Genomic DNA, 22,983 nt, shown 5'->3' with positions numbered 1-22,983 from the left:
ACTGTTTCTCAAGAAAGATTTGAACTTTGGGACTTTCAACAAGAAAGAAAAGTGTAGAAAGTGTGTAGTGAGGGGTCTTACTGCCTTTTTTAAAACCCATTAAAAATAGAGGGAACACCGTGTTGCATGTTAGCTGGTTGTTGAACAGTCTTTACTTTGAAACCAGAAATGCAAAATGTGCATTTAAGGTGATTTTTTATTATTTATTTTTTTTGCTGAGTTTTTTCTCTCAGTGGTTCACTGATAAACTAAGCAGAAGAGGTTGACGGAACAGCAGAAATCAAAAAATGGATGTGTGAAGATGTTCAGGTTTGTCTATGGCTCGACTTTCTCTTCTTCCACATGCAAACTCCACCCCCACACCCTCATAAATCCTGCAGTGAGGCTGCAGATGGTTGATGGTGAATCTTTAATTAAAAAGAGAGGCAGTAGAAGCTAAAAAGCTCTGTAAAAAACCTAATTAAAGCAAAACTGCTTCCAAATACACACTTTCACAGATAATCAGTACATTTTTCCCACATAAATGAAAAACAATGGATTCCATGTTTAGGACAGAAAATAAAACAACAGACAGCATTGGCTAAAACTAGTGGCTGCTTCATTTAAATCAACTTTAAATATTTAATCACATCACTGTTTTTTTTTTTTAACTGCTTGGCTGAGAACAAAGGCATCTAGGTGATTAATAGCACTGACATCAAATCAACCATTTACAATTTAAACCTAGTTGCACCAATCGCCAATAGCCATCACACAAAACTGCTTTGGGTTTTACTGCTGTCAGACGACAACAATCCTCAGACTCACAATCATCTCACCAACCAAAGCACCCTCACCTTCAAGAGAACAACAGGGCACCCTGAGCCCTTTGAGAGAAGACCATCAGGCTTTGCAAAAAATGTTTCAATAAAGTTTGCACAGCCATGGCCATATGGTGTAGATATTTATGACGTTTCCATGGAAGAAGAAATAACTGTTTTCAGCTAAAAACAAACATAAATCAAGTGGCATCAGGATCCTACAAAATAGACAATTGCTGTTGCCTTCAATGTTACTAAACCAAACTGCCATCAGTAAACAGAAGGCTCCTTGTTAGAGTGTTTAGGTTCTCCCACAGGCAAATTTACCAATAAACTTTATTTAAAAAGACACAATTTCAATATTAAAATTTCTCTAACTTATTAGAAACATTAGAAACTTTTTTTTAATAAAAAAATGTCTTAGTCATAATTAATTGGTATAAACATTAAAAAGAAAGATTTGACACATCATGTCACTTTCTGTTCTTTGGTGTGAATGAATATGAGTGCTGATCTTCAGAAGTGATGGAGGTTTATTCAGACATACCTTTGGTTTGTCTGAAGATTAATAACCCCTCTTGTTAAAGTAAAATATGTCCAACACAAGAGGCCCTCAGCTTTCATCTGTCTGCCCAGCTGTTGGACAGGACAAGTTAAAAAAAAAAAAAAAAAAAAAAGAAGTGATGGAGACCTCCCTCCTCCCCTGTAGATCAGAGGCAAGTAGTTTCAAGCTTCGGGTATCTGAATGTGCACATTTCCAACGACTTCACAAGACTTTATGCCTGATCAGGAAGGCACTTCGGGGCCTTAACTTTCTGAGGCTCAGGTGCACCGGGACGAGGAGCGCAGTCCTGACTTCCTTCTATAGCTGTGTGCTGGAGAGCGTCCTCCTGCATCACTGTGTGGCACGGCAGCGGAGAGCTGCAGCAGAGAGGAAGCTCTGCAGAGGGTGGTGAGCTCTGCACAGAGGACTATGGGATGCAGCCTGCAGACCACCTCAGACATTTACACAGCCAGATGCAGGGAACGAACCTCCTGCATCCTGAAAGACCCAATTCACCCCTCACACACTCTGTTTTCCCTGCTCCCCTCAGACAGGAGGCCACAGAGCATTAAAAGCAGGACCAACAGGCTGAGGAACAGCTTCCTCCCAGAAGCTGGAAGGATCCCTGTAACCCACTACCCACCGCCCATTTTTTTTCTTTCTGTTGACAAACATACCTTTGACTGTGTGCCTCTCCTATCCGAAGCCTCTCTGATGCCCTCTACTTTCTGGAGGACTTTGTGCCTATCGGATATACTGCAACTCTCTCTCTCTCTCTCCATCCTGAGTCATTGACTAATAGCAATGTTCTAAGTCACATTTTTTTTTTTTGTTTTTGACAAAAAGGTTAAAAGACTTAAATATATGAGTCCTTTCTTCTGTTTTTCCCTGCAGCGTTTAGATGGAAAAAATAATTTTACATCAGGGCTGGATTTGAAACCCGATGATGGGTCAAGGGATGTCTTTAAGCTTTTTACCATGCCAGACATTACCGAACCCAATACTTCCAAAATAAAATATTAAAAAGTGGGATAAATGGGCCAGTATGCTGTTGGAACTGCCAAAAAAAGTCATTGTAGACCTGATCATTCAGTGGTTTCCAGCCCAATAAAACGTGTAGCTTCAAAAAAGCAAACTTCATTACAGTTTATACTTTTATTTTTGATGATTTTGAAGACATTCAAGATATCTGGAAAACTTCACCTGCACTGCTCAGTACCAGGTATTTCTCTCTGCGTCACACTAGTTGAAGTTTTAGCTAAAGATGTTCTGGATCCATATTAAGGCAGTGAATCAGATTGTTCAAAATGAACAAATATCGACTATGAATTGCATTGTTAACCACAAATTATGATGTCAATCGAATCATGGTTTAAATGAATCGTTACAAAACTAATATAGATAAATACAGTTAAGAATAAATCTGGACTGTAAGTAAAAATGTTGAAGGAAAAAACATTTAAAGTAATTATTGTACTAAAGAACTTGATAAATGCAGAAAATGCATCTCCTCCTTTTCTTCTTCTCTACTAATTTCAGCTTGTACAACTTCAACCTTACTTGCAATCTTCCCCCTGTCCTTTTTTAATGATGTTTTCAAATATAAATACATTTTTTGCTGCATGTTTTTACTTCTACCATTGTATTTGATTGTATCTTGAACTGTCAATCACAATAGTGTTCAGAAAACTGTAGGAATCATTTTTTGTCTGTCTTGTCAAGCTGCAAACTAACCAACTTCCATAAAAATATGTCTACTTGACCAAATGAATTGAGTGACCCCGGACAACACATCAAAAGGTACCCTGTACTGGGCGTTTTCAATCTGTTTGTTTAGGGAACTGAGAGAATTAGCGGATAACGTGAAGGGAGAGTGAGACGTACAGTGAATCACATTTTGTAGCAATGATGACGCTAAAAACCACAGAGATGCTAAACTGATGAAATAAAGTTCTGCCTGGTTCACAAAATTAGTGGCATCAGCCTGCAGCTGCTTTTGAATAAGTGTGTGAATAAAGAGCTGCCACACAGCTGATGTTCCAGCAGGTATATGCATACCAGACTGGACCAGAACGGCTTCCTTTCAGCACCGGTCATAGTTTCTTCAGCAGCACAGGCTGAAAGCATGTCTCCTACCATCTCTCTGCTTCTCAGAACAATATCTGCAGCCGTTAGCCTGAAGGTACTTCATTTCCAGCACAACATTAAAACTTTGATTTCCAAAGTAGATAAACTGTTTAAAGACCAAGATCTCAACAGTAATTACAACTTGTTTTATCGTCTATAATCTCTGAGACGCTGAATGAAAGTGTGCATCAATCAAGTGTAACAAACCCAATTATTGTCAGCCCTCTCCCCTTTCCCTGCTGCTTGCAGCAATCACACATTTCCCCATGACTCAGTCCTGATATGGCAATTAGAGCTGCACAAAGTCTGTGCTAATAACTGCAATTCAATCACTTCACAGCATGTGTGGAAGGAAAGAAGGCCCGCAATAAATAATAACAACCCACAATTTATTTCATGGCTTACTTCTTTATTAACGTCACCCTCAGTATCTGTAACATCCTCACATGCATCTCTTAGCATGTATGTGACTGCATGAGCAAAGTAGGCATGCACATTATAGTGTAGGTTGAGGTACTGATCACAAGTCGCAGCTGTTAGTCATCATGAATTTGAATCCAGCAGTCAAATGCGGAATCAAATGTGAGATCTGCTGCTGTGTGCAGCACAGAGGCTCTACAGTCTGCCTCACAGAACTTGAACTGTATAACAGCAGGAGAGCCCACAAGTGCACAGTCAGCTGCAGCGTCTCACACCAAGGGTTGAGACTGGGATGCTCAAGACTTCCTAGTGGTCGGTCCCTTACACCTTCCATCGTACCTATCCCAAGTGTGTGGCAACCCTTCTTTCTGTCATTCAGACAGAAATATTGAAGGACAGTATTCACGAGCGGGACACCACAAGTTTATACAAAAAAGCTATGGCAGAGTGGAAAGTTTTTACTTTTTAAATGTATTTTTTCTCACAAAAAGCTAGAATGTTCTAATAATGTTCCCTTTGGATTATTTGGTTGTGAAAAAACAACAGTGGAACTTTAGGAAACTAAAATGTGAATGGATTACACATCCATTCTTGTTTACTTGTTTCTTTGTACACATATTTCATTTATGATGATCTTGAAGAAACTCAAGGAATTTGGAAAACTTCACTTCCACTGTTCAGTACAAGGTATTTCTCTCTGAGTCACACTATTTGAAGTTTTGGCTTAACATGTCTTGGATCCATTTTAGGTCAGTGAATTAGATAGTTTAAAATGAATAAATCTTGACTATGAATCATACCATCAACCAAAAAATGACGATGTCGATCAAATCCGTAAAATGAATGTTACAACCCTAGTATCAGGTGACTGGTTACTATTTTTTGTATCTGTGTGTGTAAGAGCTGTTTTGAAGTTGTGTTTAGTTTTAAGCCGCTCTAATTTCAAGTTGTGCATGTGTAAATTGTATTTTGGATCTGTACATTTTTGATATTCAAACACGTGAATACACAATTGCAAGTAAACAGTACGCACAAAATATATTGTATGAGTTAGAAATCAAGAACTATGCAAACACAAATCCAGTAAGTCTATTTTGTCTCCATAAACAAATGCTAAATCTTCTTCCACTTTCGGCTTCTCCCATCAGGGGTCGCCACAGCGAACAAGTCGCATGGTAAATTTGGCAATGTTTTACGCCGGATGCCCTTCCTGACGCAACCTTCTCTAACCGGGCTTGGAACCGGCACAGAGGTAGAGAAGGGAACATAAACAAATGCTAAATAGAGCAGCAAAATCCTCAGGATGACAAAACTGAGTTTTGATAAGACGCTTTATCACTGGGTGGTAGGTTGTTAGGGGTTGTATGATGCTGTAGTATTTAGGCCCTGTTTCAAATCCTGGGTGGGACAGACATAAGCAATCGAGCAATACCTTTCAATTAAAAGTGTGAGTAAACGCATACATATGTCTTCATGCAAAGCTACACACGTTTTTTTATTCCCATTGTGGACTCTACATACAAACCGCACGGCCACTAAATGCGCACTGAAGGTTAAACCAGTCGAACTTTTGACTAGTCAGGGACTCGGCTTTGGAAGGCGTATGGAAGGTGCCCTTTTCAAAACACAGAAGTGCCAACCATTTGAAAATTGATCATGAAGGAGAAACTAATAATAATGGTTTGTGCCCAGCTGAGATTCTATAACAGTAAGTCTTTCAAAACGGAAAAGAGCTGTTAAAACTCACAATTGACTCACATGAAGCCTCTTTCAATTGAGAGTACATGCACTATTATTGAGCAAATCAGACCTGTGTAAACACCAAATGCTAAAAGCATGTTCAAAAACCCACATTTAGCGCGTTCTTGAAGCTGGGCATGTGTAAATTGTCCCCAGACGTTAGTGTGTCTGTGTGGTTGTTTGTCTTTGTGTGATCCTGCAGCAGACTGGCATACTGTCCACGGTGTAGCCCACTTTTTTCTCAACAGTAGCTGGGATAGGCTCCAGCAGCACCGTGACCCCAAAGGGAATTAGGCAAGTTAAGGGATTGAATGGACAATATTTGACTATTTTTACATTTCAGCATCCTCATGATCTGACATACAACTTTATTTAAACTGCCAGTAAACTATCTCTCTCTCTCTCTCTCTCTCTATATATATATATATATATATCCCACACAACAAACTGCAAATTTGGCATTTTCCCTGTACAATACGCATATCGCAAAAGACGTCAAAAATTGCAATAAATGGTTATCTTAAATGTACTTCAAGCTGGCAGCTTGAAGTATTTAACAAATCAAATAAATGACTTTATGCATTTGACCAATCAGTGGGACACCTTTACGTTGTTGACCAATCGGATGGAGGCCTCTCATGTTAGATGTTCATCTCCTATGTCGATTAGGGTCATTTGAAGTATAATTTTTTAACTGTTGCAATGAAACTGGAATGATGTTTTGGTTGTTTTCCTATTTATTTATATTCCTTAAGTCATTTCATTATCGCAATTTTAATCACTCATATCACAAATTCCAAAATGAACCCGTGATAGGCAAAATCCGTGAAGTAGAAACCTTTATTTTTTTAACAATTGTTATACAATTACAGACTCTATAATACATTGAAAAGAAAGAACAAACCATTTTACAGGCTCAAGCATTTGTTTCACAAATAAAAGTACTTTAGAAACGGTTTTTTTCAACAAATAACTTCTGTACTGTACTGTCAAATAATAATTTAAATCATCAATGTGTACAGAAGGCTTCAAATTGCGGAGATTAGCTCCGCCCACCGCAACCCGAGTAATTGGATTAGACAGGAGAAAATTTAAAATGATTATGAAAAAAATACAAAGTACAGTGGGACAAATGGTGACTCAGGTGTATTTCACTGTTCTTCAGACTGAGCCGCTGCATCCCGACTCCAATCTGCAGTGTTTTCCTCTATTGAAGCCCGCGGTGCAGCTGTGTTTGTTCGAGAGAAGAACATAGTTATAGGCAGTTGTTGTTGCTCTTTTTTCTATGGGTTTTGGAGAAACTCAACATTGCGAGAGAATTTGCACGTACGTAATGTAAATTTGGCAAGCTGTTTTACGTAGGTGTACATATTAAACTGCATCGTTATTGACGCACAGTTAGAGAAGAAGCGGAGTGACTTTTTAGCCAATCAGAATGCAGAACACAATGCATGATGCAAATCCGTGAATTAACCGTGAAAAGTAAACCGCATTATAGCAAGGGATCACTGTATATATATATATATATATATATATATATATATATATATATATATATATATATATATATATATATATATATATATATATATATATATATATATATATATATATATATATATGTGTTTGTGTGTGTGTTTATAGGAACTCCATCAGAGTTTCTAATATTTGACAAATTTACTAAACAACTGTCCAAAAAGGGTGTTAAGAAAGGAACAGACCACAATTTTCTCTCCGTCTGGTCTGAACTGCTTGAGTGTGACACCAGGAGGACAAGCACACACCAAACAAGAGGCAGAGCCACAAAGCAAAAAACTCTTATTGGACAATCAATCAGTCCATTTTTCCTGCCTGAGCCTGCTTCCACCAAATTAAAGTCCTCACAGCAGAGAAGTCAACTGGCACTTTGCAAGTTTAGAGCTTTATGCTACTTTACTTCAAATGAATAGGAGAGCAGTATCACTGCTACACAGAGAAAGAGCTGCTCAGACAGACTGCTGGACTCTGACAGGAAAAGCTTTATAATAATGACATCTTTGGAGGGAGTCCATTTTGCAGTGGAGTACTTCCTGCTTCATGCAACCTTTCTCACAAAAAGCAATGGTTTGAATGAGTGACAAGCAGACTCTGTGGCAGCATTTTCTCTTATCATTATTGGCCCTGAACAGCATAGACAAACTCCTGTTTTGGGTTTCAACAGTTCAGAAAAACCACGAGCATTATCAGGCTTTCTGACTGTAACACTACATGGCAAAAAGAATAATGTGAAAATACTGTCTACAAGTCCTAAATAAAAAAACAAACAAAAAAAATTGTAGTTCTGCGAAAGCCTCTCACAAACTTTAAGAAGTGCTTGTCACTCTACAAAGCTGTCATAATTATTCAGAGCTTGTTGGAACAGTAAGGTTCCCTTGGAGAAGATGGCTTCATCACCAAAGTCTGAAATTTCGTTTCTTAAAACAACATTCACATGCAAGTTTTAGATAGCCTTTTTCTGCAAATGGAATAGTGGGTTCAGCCCTTATAAAAAGCTTCCCCTTCCAACTGTGGAGCTTTTTCAATCAATTTGATAAGCACCAAGCACATTGTTTGTGGTTGCTTCATTATTCACTGTCAGAAAGCACAATTCCTGCAGCACAAATAAAACTGCCCACAGATGGAAGTTCACGGTTAGAAGCAGTCTGCAAAAAACCTCACATACACAAAACTTACAGGAAAACGCAATCATCTTGAACCTTTACCAAAACATAACATCTATGAATCATCACATTTGGTTGTCGCACTGATTTCCCCAGGCTCCTACCTTTGCATAAGCAGGTCTTGACCTAGGCCGTTTTACTAAGATCTCAACCAAAAGTGCAAGACTGTGCACACAAATTGATAGTTAATTAGGGTTTTTAGCCCAAAGAACTGATGCGCAGTGCATTGAAGTTGACAGCTGGCAGATGGTCACCTTGTACTTAAACTGATAATGGACAATTATGAAGCCCCTGTGACATCAAAAAAAGGACATCAGTCCTTCAGAAGCTCCAATAAATCTCCTCCCAGTAGTTAATCAGGTCCAAAGTGTTTATCTGTGATACCTGCAACCTGAACAAGAATTTGATTTAGCACAACTGGAGGATGTCAAAGGTGTGAAAAGGCTTCTTCAATGAAGAATGTGGCGTAACTTAGTTAGCACTCACAGTACGTCTGACCCCAGCGTCCTGTTGCTTTGACAACTTTACAGTTCCATATTTGAGCACAGCTTAGAGAATTGTGCTGAAGGCCGCTAGCTGAGGTGGTCACGATTCAGGGAGAAGTCATGCATGATTGTATGAATTGACTGGTGTGAGGAAGATCCTAATAAACTTTTTAAACCCCACGTCAAAAAGAAAGCATAAAGAGCTTAAGTGTTTACAGGAAAATGTCACAAATATAAAACAACAATGGAGAAGATTTTGAGACTGATAGCTTCATAAACGAGTCGTACCAGTATGGTGGAGACAATCAGGGACCGATTGGAAAGGGAATCGGACACATTGATCGTTTTCCCCTTCTGGTTGTCCGTCATGTTCAGGCCACTTGATGGGTCCCATATACCAATCTGTAAAACACGTAGAATATAAACATAGAGTTTACCTGACAAAACACCTCAAGGCCCACAAAAGACTCAATAAGAGCGGCAGGGTTACGGTTAGTAATTGCAAATAAACTCTTTAATTCAGACTTCTCAAGGCTTGAGGGCTTCTGAAGCACTTTTATTAACTGAGTAAAATATTCATGGAGGCTCAACACCACACAGCAAAGTGAGCAGAGGTCAGGAGCTGGTGAGAGGCAGGCACCGGTGAATGTGAGGTGTTTGGCGCTGCATGAGAGAATGTTATTTGCAGCAGCTCTGTTAGCAGCCTCTTCTACTTCTAGTAACTTCATAAATCTTAATGAAGTGGTCAACAAGGGAAATATGATAGACCATAATAAGAAGGTGCTCACATGAGTGCATAAAAACACTACTGAGTTCTTGGTGCAATCAATCAACAGTTGTGCTTTTTTCATGGTTAGATTTTCTATAGACATGCAGAAACTGAAGGGGAGCTTATGCTTATGCGCTCTCAGCTTCTCTTTTTGCCTCCTTTCTGAGACTGTTCGGAGCCATGCGGTGTGTGGGACACGAACAGTTCTCCAGCGCAGCCAGTTGATTGACAGCTCAACTTTTTGACAGCTCGGCTCCCGTTCTGCCTGCTGCAAGTGACATACTTGCCAGGCATTACAATATTTTCCTACACAATCTTACAGCATTGGAAAACGTTAAGAATGTTTGTGTCTTGTTTTTCCTCCAACAAAAACCATATTAAAACAAAAAATATTTTTTTCTCCCCCATCTTTTTACATTTTCAAACATTTTTGAAAATGCTCCAGGGAGCCACTAGGGCAGCGCTAAAGAGCTGCATGCGGCTCCTGAGCCGCGGGTTGCCGACCCCCGCCCTGATTGGTAGTAGAACCTTAGATTCAGGAACAACAGTGTAGTTTGTGGTCTGGTCAAGGAACATTGGACCAGCTCTACACACCTCATGGGGGGGAGATGGTTCTTGGGAGTCCCTCATCAAGTTCAAATGTGTTTTGTGCATTTGAAAAAAGGATTCCTCCACAACTCTTGATGTTTAATGGGGAAATTGCTCTGTTAAAAATAGGGTCCAGGGAGTCTTACTGAGGGCTGTCCAGTCCTGTTATGACTGGAGCAGGAGCTTGGCTTGAGAGCTCCTGCCCAAGGAACTATTTTGGGGTCGTGTTTACAAGTGAAGAAAGATAAAACCATGAGATCAACAAGTAGCCAAAAGGAGTTTCCTCTGCAGGGTGGCTGGCCTCTCCCTTAGAGATGGGGGGAAAGCTTGGCCACCCCAAAGGGTACATCCTGTATTTAATTTAGGGCTGTCCAACCATGGTCCTCGAGATCTACTCCCCCACCTGTTTTACAGTTCTCACTGGACTGCTTTCTGCTGATCATATGACTCAGGTGTTTAGTCATTTGACTGAGCTGATCTGATCCAGGCTGTCAACTGCAGAGATTACAGGGAGAGCTGGAAAACAACGTAGCAAATCTTGAGTAACGTTTAATGTTTTACAGTGCCTGTCGAAAGTATTTACCCCCCTTGAACTTTTCAACCTTTTGCCACATTTCAGGGTGCAAACATAAAGATATAAAACTGTAACTTTTTGTGAAAAATCAAGAAGTGGAACGAAATTTATTGGATATTTCAAACTTTTTATAACAAAAAAAAAACAAAAAAATTGGGCGGACAAAGTTATTTACCTCCTTAAGTTAAAACTTTGTAGCGCAACCTTTTGCTGTGATTACAGCTGTAAGTCGCTTAGGATATGTCTTTATCAGTTTTGCACAATGAGAGACTGAAATTTTTGCCCATTCCTCCTTGCAAACCAGCTGGAGCTCAGTGATAATGTATGGAGAGCGTTTGTGAACAGCAGTTTTCAAGTTCTTTCCACAGATTCTCGATTGGATTCAGGTCTGGACTTTGACTTGGCCATTCTAACACCTGGATGTGTTTATTTGTTAACCATTCCATGTTGGAAGACAAATCTTATCCCAGTCTCAGGTCTTTTGCAGACTCCATCAGGTTTTCTTCCAGAATGGTCCTGTATTGGTTCCATCCATCAAAAAAAAAAAAAAAAAAAAGCTCAAAACGAGCAACGAGATAACCGGGTTGACATTCTGGAGAAAAGACTGGACGAGGCGGAACAACAAGCAAGGATGAACAATGTCATTATGCCAGGAGTACAGATCAAACTTCGAGCAAAGCTAAATGCAGCTGGAGTTAGCATTGCTAAAGCTAATAGCGCTAGCACTGCTAGCAGTTCTTCTGAAACTGAGAGCAGTGGAGAGACTCTGGAACACCAAGTGGAATCATTTCTCACGTCTGAAGGGATTTCCCTGGATCTAAATACCATTCAGACCTGCCACTTGCTTCCCAGGAGAAAGGACACAGATAAACCAGCGATCCTCATCAGGTTTGTGAATCAAAAACACAAGCTAGCTCTGATGAATCAAAGGAGGAATATGAAGGGATCTTCTGCTTATCTGAACGATCATCTGACCAGAAGGAATGCTGAAATCGCCAAACATGCCAAGCTTCTCAGGAAGCGTAAGCAGATTGAGAACACTTGGGTTAAAGGCTGCAGGATTTACGTCAAACCACTCGGTCCACCGACCGGTCCAAGGTTCTGGTTGTTATAACCATGAAGGACTTTGAGAAGTGTTTGATCACGTCTGAACCAACATGCAGTAATAAATCAAAGAGCCAAATATAATTTCAAGAAATATGAAGCTTAGTTTCATCGCTTTAGTCTGAAGTGACCCTGATTTTTAGCAAAGTTCTGACCTGCAGACAACTTGACCTCAACTTTCAGCGCCGCTGATAACAGCCACAGAAGGAAAAGGACCTTAATCTAATGTCTGCAGACAGAAGAACGGCTGTTAATCAGCAGAAGAAGGAATACCAACCTTGGTCATTCGACAGAATATGGACCCTTTTTTTATTTTATTTCCCAGCATTACCTTGTTATAAAGTAAAAAAAAAGCTTAATCATTTATTACTGATAATTGAATTGATTGGATTATTGAATTGATTGATTTAATGATATTACTTCACTTGCTCCAAAAATGGATTCATGATTGATACCTGAAGATTCTTATTTCTGTCTGATAAAGTTATGATCCGGATAATGATAAATCATGTAATAAAATGGTTACGGTAGAAAAGGGGTGGGATTATATAAATTTGTTTCTTTCCACTCCCTTTCAAGCTATAATTAATTTTATGTCTAATTATCTGTAGTTTGATAATTCATTGTATGAATATATAACTGATGATTGTATTGTTTTTGTGTACTATTCTTATTTGATTGTTTGAAATAAACCATTTCAAATCAAAAAATTAAAAAATCAAATTCTAACCATCCTCCCTGTCCCTGCTGAAGAAAGGCAGCCCCAAACCATTATGCTGCCACCACCATGTTTGACAGTTGGGATGGTGTGTTCAGGGGGATGAGCCGTATTGCTTTTTTGCCAAACTTAACGTTTGGCATTGTTGCCAAAAAGTTGGATTTTGGTTTCATCTGACCGGAGCACCGCCTTCCACATGTTTGGTGTTTCTCCCTGGTGGCTTGTGGCAAACTTTAAACAACACTTTTTATGGATATTTTTAAGAAATGATTTTCTTCTTGCCACTATTCCATTATGGCCAGATTTTAGCAGTTTATACGACTGATTGTTGTCCTATGGAAAGACTCGCCCGCCTCAGCTGTAGATCTCTGCAGTTCATCCAGAATGATCATGGGCCCATTGGCTGCATCTCTGATCAGTCTTGTCCTTGTTTGAGCTGAAAGTTTAGACGGACGGCCGGGTCTTGTAGATTTGCAGATTTGATACTCCTTCTATTTCAATATTATCGCTTGCACAGTGCTACTTGGGATGTTTAAAGCTTGGGAAATCTTTTGGTATCCAAATCAGGCTTTAAACTTCTCCACAACAGTCTCTCGGACCTGCCTGGTGTGTTCGTTGTTCTTCATGTTGCTCTAGTTCAAGGGGACTGAATACTTTCACTAGGCACTGTATTTTCACATTAATTTCTGAGTGAAATAAAGTGGCTCAACTTTTGGGTCAGTTTAATGGAACCATGAGTTGGTACTTCTGGGAAGTATATTAGACACTTTGTATCAGGATCTGCCAGACCTCTGTGGTTTACCTTGGATTACCTTGTAATGAACTCCTGGTTTTTGTGTTGCAATCTTCAGACAACCGAGAGTGTACACATGCTGTATATAACTAAACTGCAAAGAATTATGGAACAGCTTATTTTTTGAGTAAAGCTCTTTTTTGACAGTAATGCTAAAGCTTCATCTTCTGTCAGTGTTTAGACCAATGGCTTTTAAATCAACTTAAAAGTGGATTGAACATTTGCTCATGTTTTGGCAGTGTCTAACCTTCTCCAGTCCTTCTTCTTTTAGACTGATGACATCCAGATCAAAGTCAGTTCTTAGCCCATTAGACTTGTTGAAAGAGATTCTGCCTGTAAGACCATCCCAGTGAGCCTGTAAAGGGAAGCACAGAAAATGTCTCACCATCAAGACTAAATTATCTTTAAAAAAAGCCATATCAAAAAGCCATATCATCTTTATTTGTTTTATAAGGCAAGTTTGGTATACCACATTTTATCAACCATAAGTCGCACTTAAAAGTGTTAAAATTTCTCCAAACTGTAAGGTGTGCCCTATGAAGTGGTTCGCCGAATGTGTTCTGTGGGACGTAGAAGAAGACGGCATAAGAACATGGGAGGGAAGTGTGGGCGGTAGGGGGGTCGACGCATGATCGTAAGATTGCAGGTTCGATTCCCGCCTTGTACACCCATGTGTCGAAGTTTCCTTGGGCAAGACACTGAACCCCACTTTGCCGCTGGTGGGAGGCTAGCGCCAGTGTTCGGCAGCGGAGCCGCCACCAGTGTGTAAATGTGTGTGTGCATGGGTGAATGGGACTGTGACTGTAAAGCGCTTTGGGCCTTCGAAAGGGGGTAGAAAGCGCTAAATAAGTATACGCCATTTACCATTCACCAAGGTGTACACAATGGAAATGATAAACCAAGCAGTCACAAAGAAAGTAAAGATGACTTTGAACCTGCCTGTGCCCATTCAGTTTATTGCACGGCACTACCAAAGCAAACTCCAGATGTTCATCCTCCAAAAAAGCCAACATGGCTGAGGCGGCTGCAACGACCCGAGCTACAGCCGAAGCTGCACTAGCCAGTGTGGCACACTTCAAAAAACAAGTAGAGATCAAACATTAAAAAAAAAACACTAAAAGCGAATTTGGAGATACTAGAAGGGGCTAAAGCAAGAACCTCATTTTTGGAAGTATATCCAGATGAGAAAAAAAGGACGACAAAGTAGTAGAGGGAGTCCGGTTCCACCTAACGCCATCCAACAAAGAACTACAGGCTATAAGCTAAGTGCCTAAATTTAGACACCTCAATACAAATTAAGTCCCCTGTCAAAGACACTACTAACATTTACATCTATGAATCCTCTCTCCTCCAGTACAGCAGTGCTTTTCAACCTTTTTTTTTAAACCAAGGTACACTTTTTCCATGATAAGTCACAACGAACACCACTAACCCAAAACGTAAAAAGAAAAATAGAAACCTCGCCTCTCTCAACAGTATTCAATCATTATTATCAAATATTTAAATAAACACAAAGAATAAATGTCTTTCCCGATCTTTCATATTTCTTCTTCCTACTCAGAGGGAAACCTGGGCTTGTCTGACAGAACACAAGCTTGTATCCTAGTAATGTTAAATGTTTTTACACCACTAAGGTTAAGTTGAATACTTCCACACAGCACCCCTGACAATCTCTCACAGCACACTCGTGTTCCGCTGCACAATGTTTGAATAACATTGCAATAAAGCATGCACAATTTATCAACTATTCGGCAAACATAACAATCTAAGCCCATGTTGTCTTAACAATTCTCCCAATAGCCCTGGTAAGTTGCCAAATTATAGACTGCAAAGTTTCTTGAACACAAGGAGTTAATCACTACAGGCCTTTTAAAGTTTGATTATACTCAAGGAAACTTAAGTGTAGCAATTCTTTTTTCAAAATGCATCTGAAGACGTGGGGCTCACATTCATGAAGGTGTTATGATGCATTCCCACGGAACACAATTCACGCGTCAAATTTACGGGTCAAATTCACCTCAGCCGTCTCTCTTTTGAAGTTCGTCAAACTTGCTGCTCAAAACGAGTCCAAAAATGTATTCATAAACCTGAGGCTACAGACACATGGGAGGAACTACTTTTAAAAGCTTTCATCCTCATCGCTACACTGAAGCATTGACTGTATATCTGTGTTTCTCATGGATCCGGTTTATTTATTTTGAAGATTTCTACAAAAGCGTTGGCAATCCCATCTCCATGTTTGAAATCATTCAAAGACTCCCAGTACAGGGGAGCTTCACCATCTACTGCAGGAGCTGCGTTTGAATGACGGCGCTTTTAGCGGTACTTCCCTCTCCCTGTGACCCAGTTTGACGACTACTGTCCCAAGAAGGAAAAAAACGAAATAAGAATAAATTAGACGACTTACTTTATTATTTCCTTGTTACAAATAAGAAAAAAAATATAAAGTTCTGAAGTATAACGAACTGCAATGATGTTTGCACAGCTTTTAGACAAGAAAAGTTTTAAAAAAAGAAGGCCTAAATAACTGTCACTGGTACTCTGACTTGTTAAAATGACCTTGACTTGCTGTTGAGTTGACACATGCTAATTGTGTCTAACGTAAAAGTACCTGTACATTTGAGATGGCTTTGTAGAAGCAGTTTTAGGCTTTGCATGCACACTAAATAAATTCACAGATAAAAGACTTATGTTTTCTCATTTTCACATATTGACCATCTCCCACTGTTTTCCATGCTGTTCCTGTCCTGCTGTAAGAGCATGCGTTCTGTTTAGGGTTATGTGCACTGAGGAGGCCAGAGGTAAACACATATCTACCTCCTTGATGAGGGCCATAAAGCGGTTCCCAAAGCGCCACGGCTTGTGTCGGTTGCACTGCAATGAGCTGACAGTGATCTGCTGAGACTGCTGCACAGCCACGGCCACCACGTGCACGGCATCGTACATGAGCGCAGCGTCCGTCTGCAAGCCAAATACAGAGGAAAGAATCAAAAGGTTAACATGGAGATCCTATTCGCAATATCAAGCAACGTGGATCTTCACACGATTAAAAAAAGTTAATAATGTTTTGCTTAAAACACAGCATCAAATCGTGGCTCAGATTCTGAGATATGCATCCTTCATGATGCAAAGAATCGTAAACATTTTATGGCATTCTTTGTACATGGGCTCGTAGGAAAAGCTAAGAAAGGCATTGCAGCATCAACAATGTTTTATTTGAGAAGAAAAAAATCCAAACCCAGCTGGTATAATAATTGTATGTTGGTCACCTATAAAATTAAGGATACATTTGTTGGTAGAAATAAAAATATAATTTTTGATCACACACACATTTAGTTTCTTAAGCACCGATTCACACACAAAGTGCTACACAAAAAAACTAAAAATAAATTAAATCTAAATCAAGTTTTATTAGTTACAATTCTTATAATCTAATTCAATCCACATTATTCCAGTTTGGCCGCATTGTCCTAATTCTATATGAACTAAGGAATCGTGCTTAATTAATCAGAGACAAATTAGCACTTTTTTAAAATTTTTCTATGGTTAAATTCTCAAATATAAAAGACAAAGTTCCAAGTGTTTACTTGCATGAACATTTTACATGAACTCAGCTGTGAAGGCCTCTTACATTGGTGTCTGTGTACCACTGTGTAGTGTTGATGTTGTCAATATGCGTCTTTATAGTTGTTAACAGAACTAATCGAAACAAGCCCATTACAATGCAACAGCTATTATCTATTACAGGGATAAAGCCCTGATGGTGTCTGTTATGTAAGGGTTAATGTCCGACGAAGTATGCATCAGGACTTTTTAACGCACGCGGTGGAAGACTGAACCGTCCGACGCGAAGCTGCTTCCGCGAAGTGTGTTATAAAGTGATAATGCATACTTCGAAGACCATTAACCTGCTTATACCATGGTCACTAACAAAATAAATAAATAGCAACCAGTTTTTAGTCCTTAATTCTTGTTTTTATTCCAATATGGATAGCTTTTCTCACAAAAAGCAAACTATTTGTTACGTGGTGCGGCACGTAACAAATAGTCTGCGTCGCGCCGCACCACTGCTGCAGTCAAGATTTGGCGATATATCTATGCTGATATTTCCGATGGGTTGAATAAAGCATCAGTTCAGAGATAAAGTTCACCTCTGACCGCTTGTTTTTGTCCAGATAATGAAGCAAAAGGCTGTTTTAAAGGAGCCGGCGCAGTGATACAAAACATTTAAGCTAGGTGACCGGAACTTCTTTTTTCACTGTGCGGTTATCCTGTAGTTATCACTTTTTAATGTACACCCAGCAGCCAATCAGAATCGAGTATTCACCCGGACCATGGTATAATATAAATTAATGGGGTATGTGGAGGATTGATGGCATGGGATGGTAAACTGTGCAATAAGGTAGGTCCACATGTATTATGGCATTAATAAGAAATTTGAGATCAATATTTTTCGATTGCTCAGAAAAGTGTTTCTACTGTTTTTATATGTTAAAATAGAGACTGAGGATTGTCTTAGTTCTCATCTTCCCTACATCTCCTATCAGTCACCGACCACTGATCCTGGACTATCCACCAGCTGTTCTGCATTAAGTGATCACAACCAGTGCATTTATTCAGCCACCGGGCTTTGCTCAGTGCAAAGTCTTATTTTGCATTTGCTGACAATGCAAAAAGGACTTTCTGTTTTTGGCCTGAAGTTCTATCATTCCAAATCATCCAGACCAGACCTCGACAATCCCACTGGATCATCGCCACCTCAACACTAAATCATAGGAAGCTGTGGTACCCGGAAAACAACCCCACTTTTACAGGTGATGCGCTTGAAGATCTGATCTGAGTAATTGTTTCCATGGCAACGTGACATCTTTGTACTCCTTTTCTTGAGAGAACATTTAATACTAGGAGCTGCATTTCCAGAAAAAAATGCAGGGTTGAAAATAAAGAAATAATCAAAGTTTACCACAAATATAGTGAAAACAGCACATCATCTGTATCAAAACAGTAATTTTAGTGTCAAAATGCATGAAAGCCAAAGTTTCTCCAAGAAAATGGATTAGGTGCATCATGTCAAACAAGGGCACCAAAGAGAGAAAAACTTTGCATGTATAACTATTAAACAACTTATTCCGGTCATTTTGAGTGATTGTTTTTTTTTCATCTGTAAAAATAGAAACGGCAGTAAAATGGGATTCTACATTATTGTCCTCCAGATTAAATCTTTTCTTTTTTTAGTATGAAAGCTTTTGCTAAAGAACAAATACACTAAAGAGTGGCTCAGAAGTATAAAAATAGATACTCTGAAACTTGCAAAAAAAACAAGTAATGATACAAAAGGCTTGTGATGGACAAAAAAGAGGGGAGGATGTAACTAGTCTATTGTACAAAATCAGCTCTTTGAAACTGGCACCTAGTTTGATCAGATTTAGCATTTTTAAATGAGGGCTTATGTAACGGACACAAAGCATTTTATTATTATCAGTCTGACTTGAATGTGATAAAAAAGCTTCAATTGTGATAATAGTAGGTTAAATTTAATAAAACATGAAATAACTCAATTTATTGTAATTGTTATTTATTTTTTATTTTTTTTGCATTTAGCATCCCATAGAAATTGTAGCTTGCTATTTATACAGTTCAGTGTTGGACAATAAGAAGTAAACATTCAAGCAGATAAGCTATAACTAAACACAATGCTTTAACACACTCCCAGACATTTGCTGTCAGATATCTCCCAGATTGGTTTTTCCATGCTGAAGTTCACAATCTCCATCTGTTTTTTTTTGTATTGCCGTCTTGACAGTAAGCAGCCGGTATCTGACACCAAAACAGGAGCTAAATAGTCAGTAGAGTGCCAGTCATCCACTCTTCAGTGGAGAAGCCCATAATTCTCCAGATTCTTAAAAAAAAAATCAAATTAGTGTTTGTCTCGCCTGATTGAAAAGCAATCAAAACAGCTCTCTACATTTTATGCATGTAAATAATGCCCTTGGGTGTTTGAGAAACACTCTCTCACTGGAAAGAGAATATTCAGGAATCTGTCATTTGTCTTCATCTACTTAAGCATTTTAATACATGTCTGTCTGTCTATAGACGCACACACACCCACACACAGATGCACATATATATACACTCACTGTTCATATTATTAAGTCCACCTTGCTAGTACCAGGTTGGACCCCCTTTAGCCTTCAGAACTGCCTTAATCGTTGGTGGTACTGTAAACATTCCTCAGAGATTTTGGTGCGTGATAGCATCACACAGCTGATGCAAATTTGTCGGCTGCACATCCATGATGCCAATCTCCTGTTCCACCACATCCCAAAGGTTCTATATTGGGTTGAGATCTGGTGACTGTGGAGGCCATTTGAGTCCAGTGAACTCATTGTCATGTTCAAGAAACCAATCTGAAATGATTCCAGCTTTATGCCATGGCGCCTTCTACAGCTGGAAGTAGCCATCAGAAGATGGTACATTGTGGTCAGAAAGGGATGGACATGGTCAGTAACAATACTCTGGTAGGCTATGGCGTTGGACCCATGCTTAAATGGTACTAAGGGGCCCAAACTGTCCAAAGAAAATATTTTTTCTACACCATGACACCACCACCAGCCTACACCATTGATACAATTGCCTGTAGCACTTGCTCACAGTGGCTCAGGCGGTTGAAAAGGTTGTCCAATGCCCTTCATTCACAGTTTCCTGGAGACTTTCACATGATCATGTCATATTGTCTTTCAGGTCAGTTGCTGCCTTGCTCAGCATATCTGTAGTTATTGGGGCTGTGTTTCCCAATTTTGGGTTGGGAGTGTGCTATAGCCTCCTCTCTGACGTGATGTTCTGGCACTCCCTTGCTGCTCCATTTGTGTTGTACTGATTCAATCTCAAGTTGTGATAGCAGTTGCCCTTTGCAGATGTTGGAGCATTGAACATTTAACTGACTGCAGATGAATATAGCCCGTTGGGTAATTTTGGCATATTGACAGGAATGTCAATGTCCTGTATCGAATAAAAAATAAATAAACTAGTAGTCGCTTGGACGTTAGCCTTGATTGTGGGTTTTGGGGCATCTATTCACCCCACATTATGGGCATGAAACCTCTCTGGCCTTGGAAACATCAAGGTCAAAATGGAGATAAACTTCAAAATTGGTAGAAAATGAGAGAGCAAAGATCCTTCTAGATACAGACTGTCCGGATAATAATGAAGAACCAACCAAACATTGTAGTGGTGGATAAAGAACAGAGAAAAGCTGTTGCGGTAGAATTGGCAATACAAATGTATGGCAATATCAAGAAGACGGAACACAAGAAGAAGAAGAAGAAGAAGCAGAGGAACACCAGGGACTCTGGAAATATCTGAAGAAAGTCTGAACGATTAAGGTGACAGTTGATTGGTGATTGGAGTACTCAGGGCAGTGACCCCCAAACTCGAAGAGTGGCTGCACCAGATCCTGGAAAATCCTCAGTGATCTCTCAAAGGACAGTGCAGTGATTTGTCTTATGTCCATTCAAGTCACAGGAAGAGATTTTGATTATATGAATTTTTCTTTCTTTTTTAAATTTACTTTTTAACTTTTCAGATCTATAGGCTCAAATTCATGTGGGCCTGTATATTGCAGATGCACACTTGGCAAGAGAACTACTAAACTTCAGAAAAGTGGGTATTGTAGTGGTCCTGAACCAGCAATCATCCAGATGGGAGGCCATGCCACAAAGCACTAAAACCCTAATGTTTTTTGCCTTGATGTATCCCATATATTCATTTTTCTGTAAATGGTTTTACTGAATTGTATTCCTTAAATATAAGTATTGTTGAAGAATCTGGAATTCTGACATACAATGTATTAAAAGATATATTGTTAAAGTCTACAAGCTTACACACTTTAGTGTCACAGCTCTGAATTTGTGCTCTCATTTAAAAAATATTGCATACGTCATTTGAATCATTACAGGTGGCATGCAAGTTTTTCCATGAAGAAAAGAGCAAATTATTAAATCACTTCCTACATCTTAATGGTAAATTTTTATCCACGGGCTCTGAAATCACAGCGTTAGTATGAACATAAGAAGGAGGACGCATTAAAAGACTTTGGTCTGCAGCTGTAGCATTAGATTGGAGTAGCCTTTCAATGGGTTTCATTTACTGTTTTCAGATATCAGTCACTTCACATGAACCATGATCCACAACAACATTAAAGCAGCAGTAGACGCCCTATACCTACAAAAAAACAAGCAAAGATGAGTCAGTAATTTTCAGAACTACAAATGTGTTTTCTTTAGCTCAGGCTCTGTGAGGGCCTGACGGGGCTGATGTAGACTTGGGAACTGATGCTCTCTTTATGAGTGGCAAGGACAGCCTTTGATTTGCACATTTTTAAACTGTCTGACACAGCTGTGTGCATCTTCGTGTGAAGGAGTCGAGTGTGACTGCCAGCTCCATGACAGTGCCCAGGGCAGAAGCTGCAACTCTGTGATGTTCATGCTGCTATCTATTCTTCCAGCAATAAGCCACACAGGCACCCAGGGACCTCATAACAGCAATGTGACATTGTGTCAGTCACTCCAAGAATGATGCCAGGCAGCAACAGAAGTCAGTAGGATTGGAGTCATGTTGCATGTTCAGCTATTCACAGCTGAGAGACTGGAAAATGCCACTAATGAGGGTTTTTATAGCTAAAACAGACATTTGTAAACTGAAACAGAGTCAGTTTCATGTAAGTGTTTCAAAAATGACGGATGCTCTTGATTAAAACTGCTATCCAAGTGTAAAGAGAGGATGGTGGCAGCTCACTGCAAGAGCTTTGGCAGCGAAGGGTTTTGTTTTTCCCCAGTGCCAGTGCAGCAAGTACTCATCAGGCACACTTGCAAATGATTTAGCAACACCAGCACTCCATTCTAGAAACATTTCATTAAAGTTAATTATGTCACTTTGGAATGAAATTCAAGTGAAATGCTTTAAAAGCTACATTTCACTTATGCCAGCACTAATCAGCCCAAAGTCTTTTTTGGTTTCTGCGCACCCACACCCACACACAAAACACTTCAATGCAGACTGGGAAAGAATTATCAAAATTCTAAAGCCCTTACCCGATTTACTATTTTTTATTTCTTATATGAACTGCTAAATAAAATGTGCAGGCCTGACAAAGGCAGTTCTGTCCTCCTCACACTTCCTCCAAACTAACCAGCTCATCACCATCACCATGGAAACAAAGTGGCAAGAAATAGCTTTTAGTAAGACTGGGGCTGGGGCTATCGTTTCATGATGCCAGTTTTCTGGTTGCTTTTTTTTTGAGAAAAGCAGAACTTTGCAAGGAGTAAAGCTGAAAAAAAGCTAGTAGTATATGAGGACTGATGTGATACCTCAAAATTAAAGTGACCCTTTGCCAGAGAATTTGACAAAAATCTTTCATGGATGAGGTAAAGTTTGGCTAAACTATGCTTGCTAGAATTCACTTTGCAGGAATATGTTCCTCTAAAATTTCCCAAAGCAGTGTGTTTGTGTGCATGGATTGGGGGTTGGGGGAGGAGGTTTTGACTCCACTGGGCTTTTTTCTACAGGTAATGTGGAAAAATGTGGTTCAGGTACTGCCTCTTTGTGGACCTTGAGCTGAAAGTGC

At 39.5% G+C, this 22,983-nt stretch overlaps 1 protein-coding gene across 5 annotated transcripts in view; it reads right to left on the bottom strand.

The window, feature by feature from the left end:
* The window catches only part of grik2 (glutamate ionotropic receptor kainate type subunit 2), a 254,054-nt gene that overhangs the window by 74,422 nt on the left and 156,649 nt on the right, over positions 1-22,983 (bottom strand). For all 5 annotated transcript variants that reach the window (XR_002291930.2, XR_002291929.2, XM_020709977.2 and 2 more), the window contains 3 exons: positions 16,179-16,322; positions 13,609-13,716; positions 9,104-9,217 (listed from right to left, as the gene is read on the bottom strand). Coding sequence is in view for 3 of the 5 variants with exons in the window: in XM_020709977.2 (XP_020565636.1) it covers positions 9,104-9,217; positions 13,609-13,716; positions 16,179-16,322 (366 nt within the window). In the remaining 2 variants the exon portion in view is untranslated. The remainder of the gene's footprint in view (positions 1-9,103; positions 9,218-13,608; positions 13,717-16,178; positions 16,323-22,983) is intronic.

The sequence above is a fragment of the Oryzias latipes genome, chromosome 16, assembly GCF_002234675.1.
Source record: "Oryzias latipes chromosome 16, ASM223467v1".
Classification (NCBI taxonomy): domain Eukaryota; kingdom Metazoa; phylum Chordata; class Actinopteri; order Beloniformes; family Adrianichthyidae; genus Oryzias; species Oryzias latipes.
This window is presented reverse-complemented; position numbering and strand designations above follow the sequence as displayed.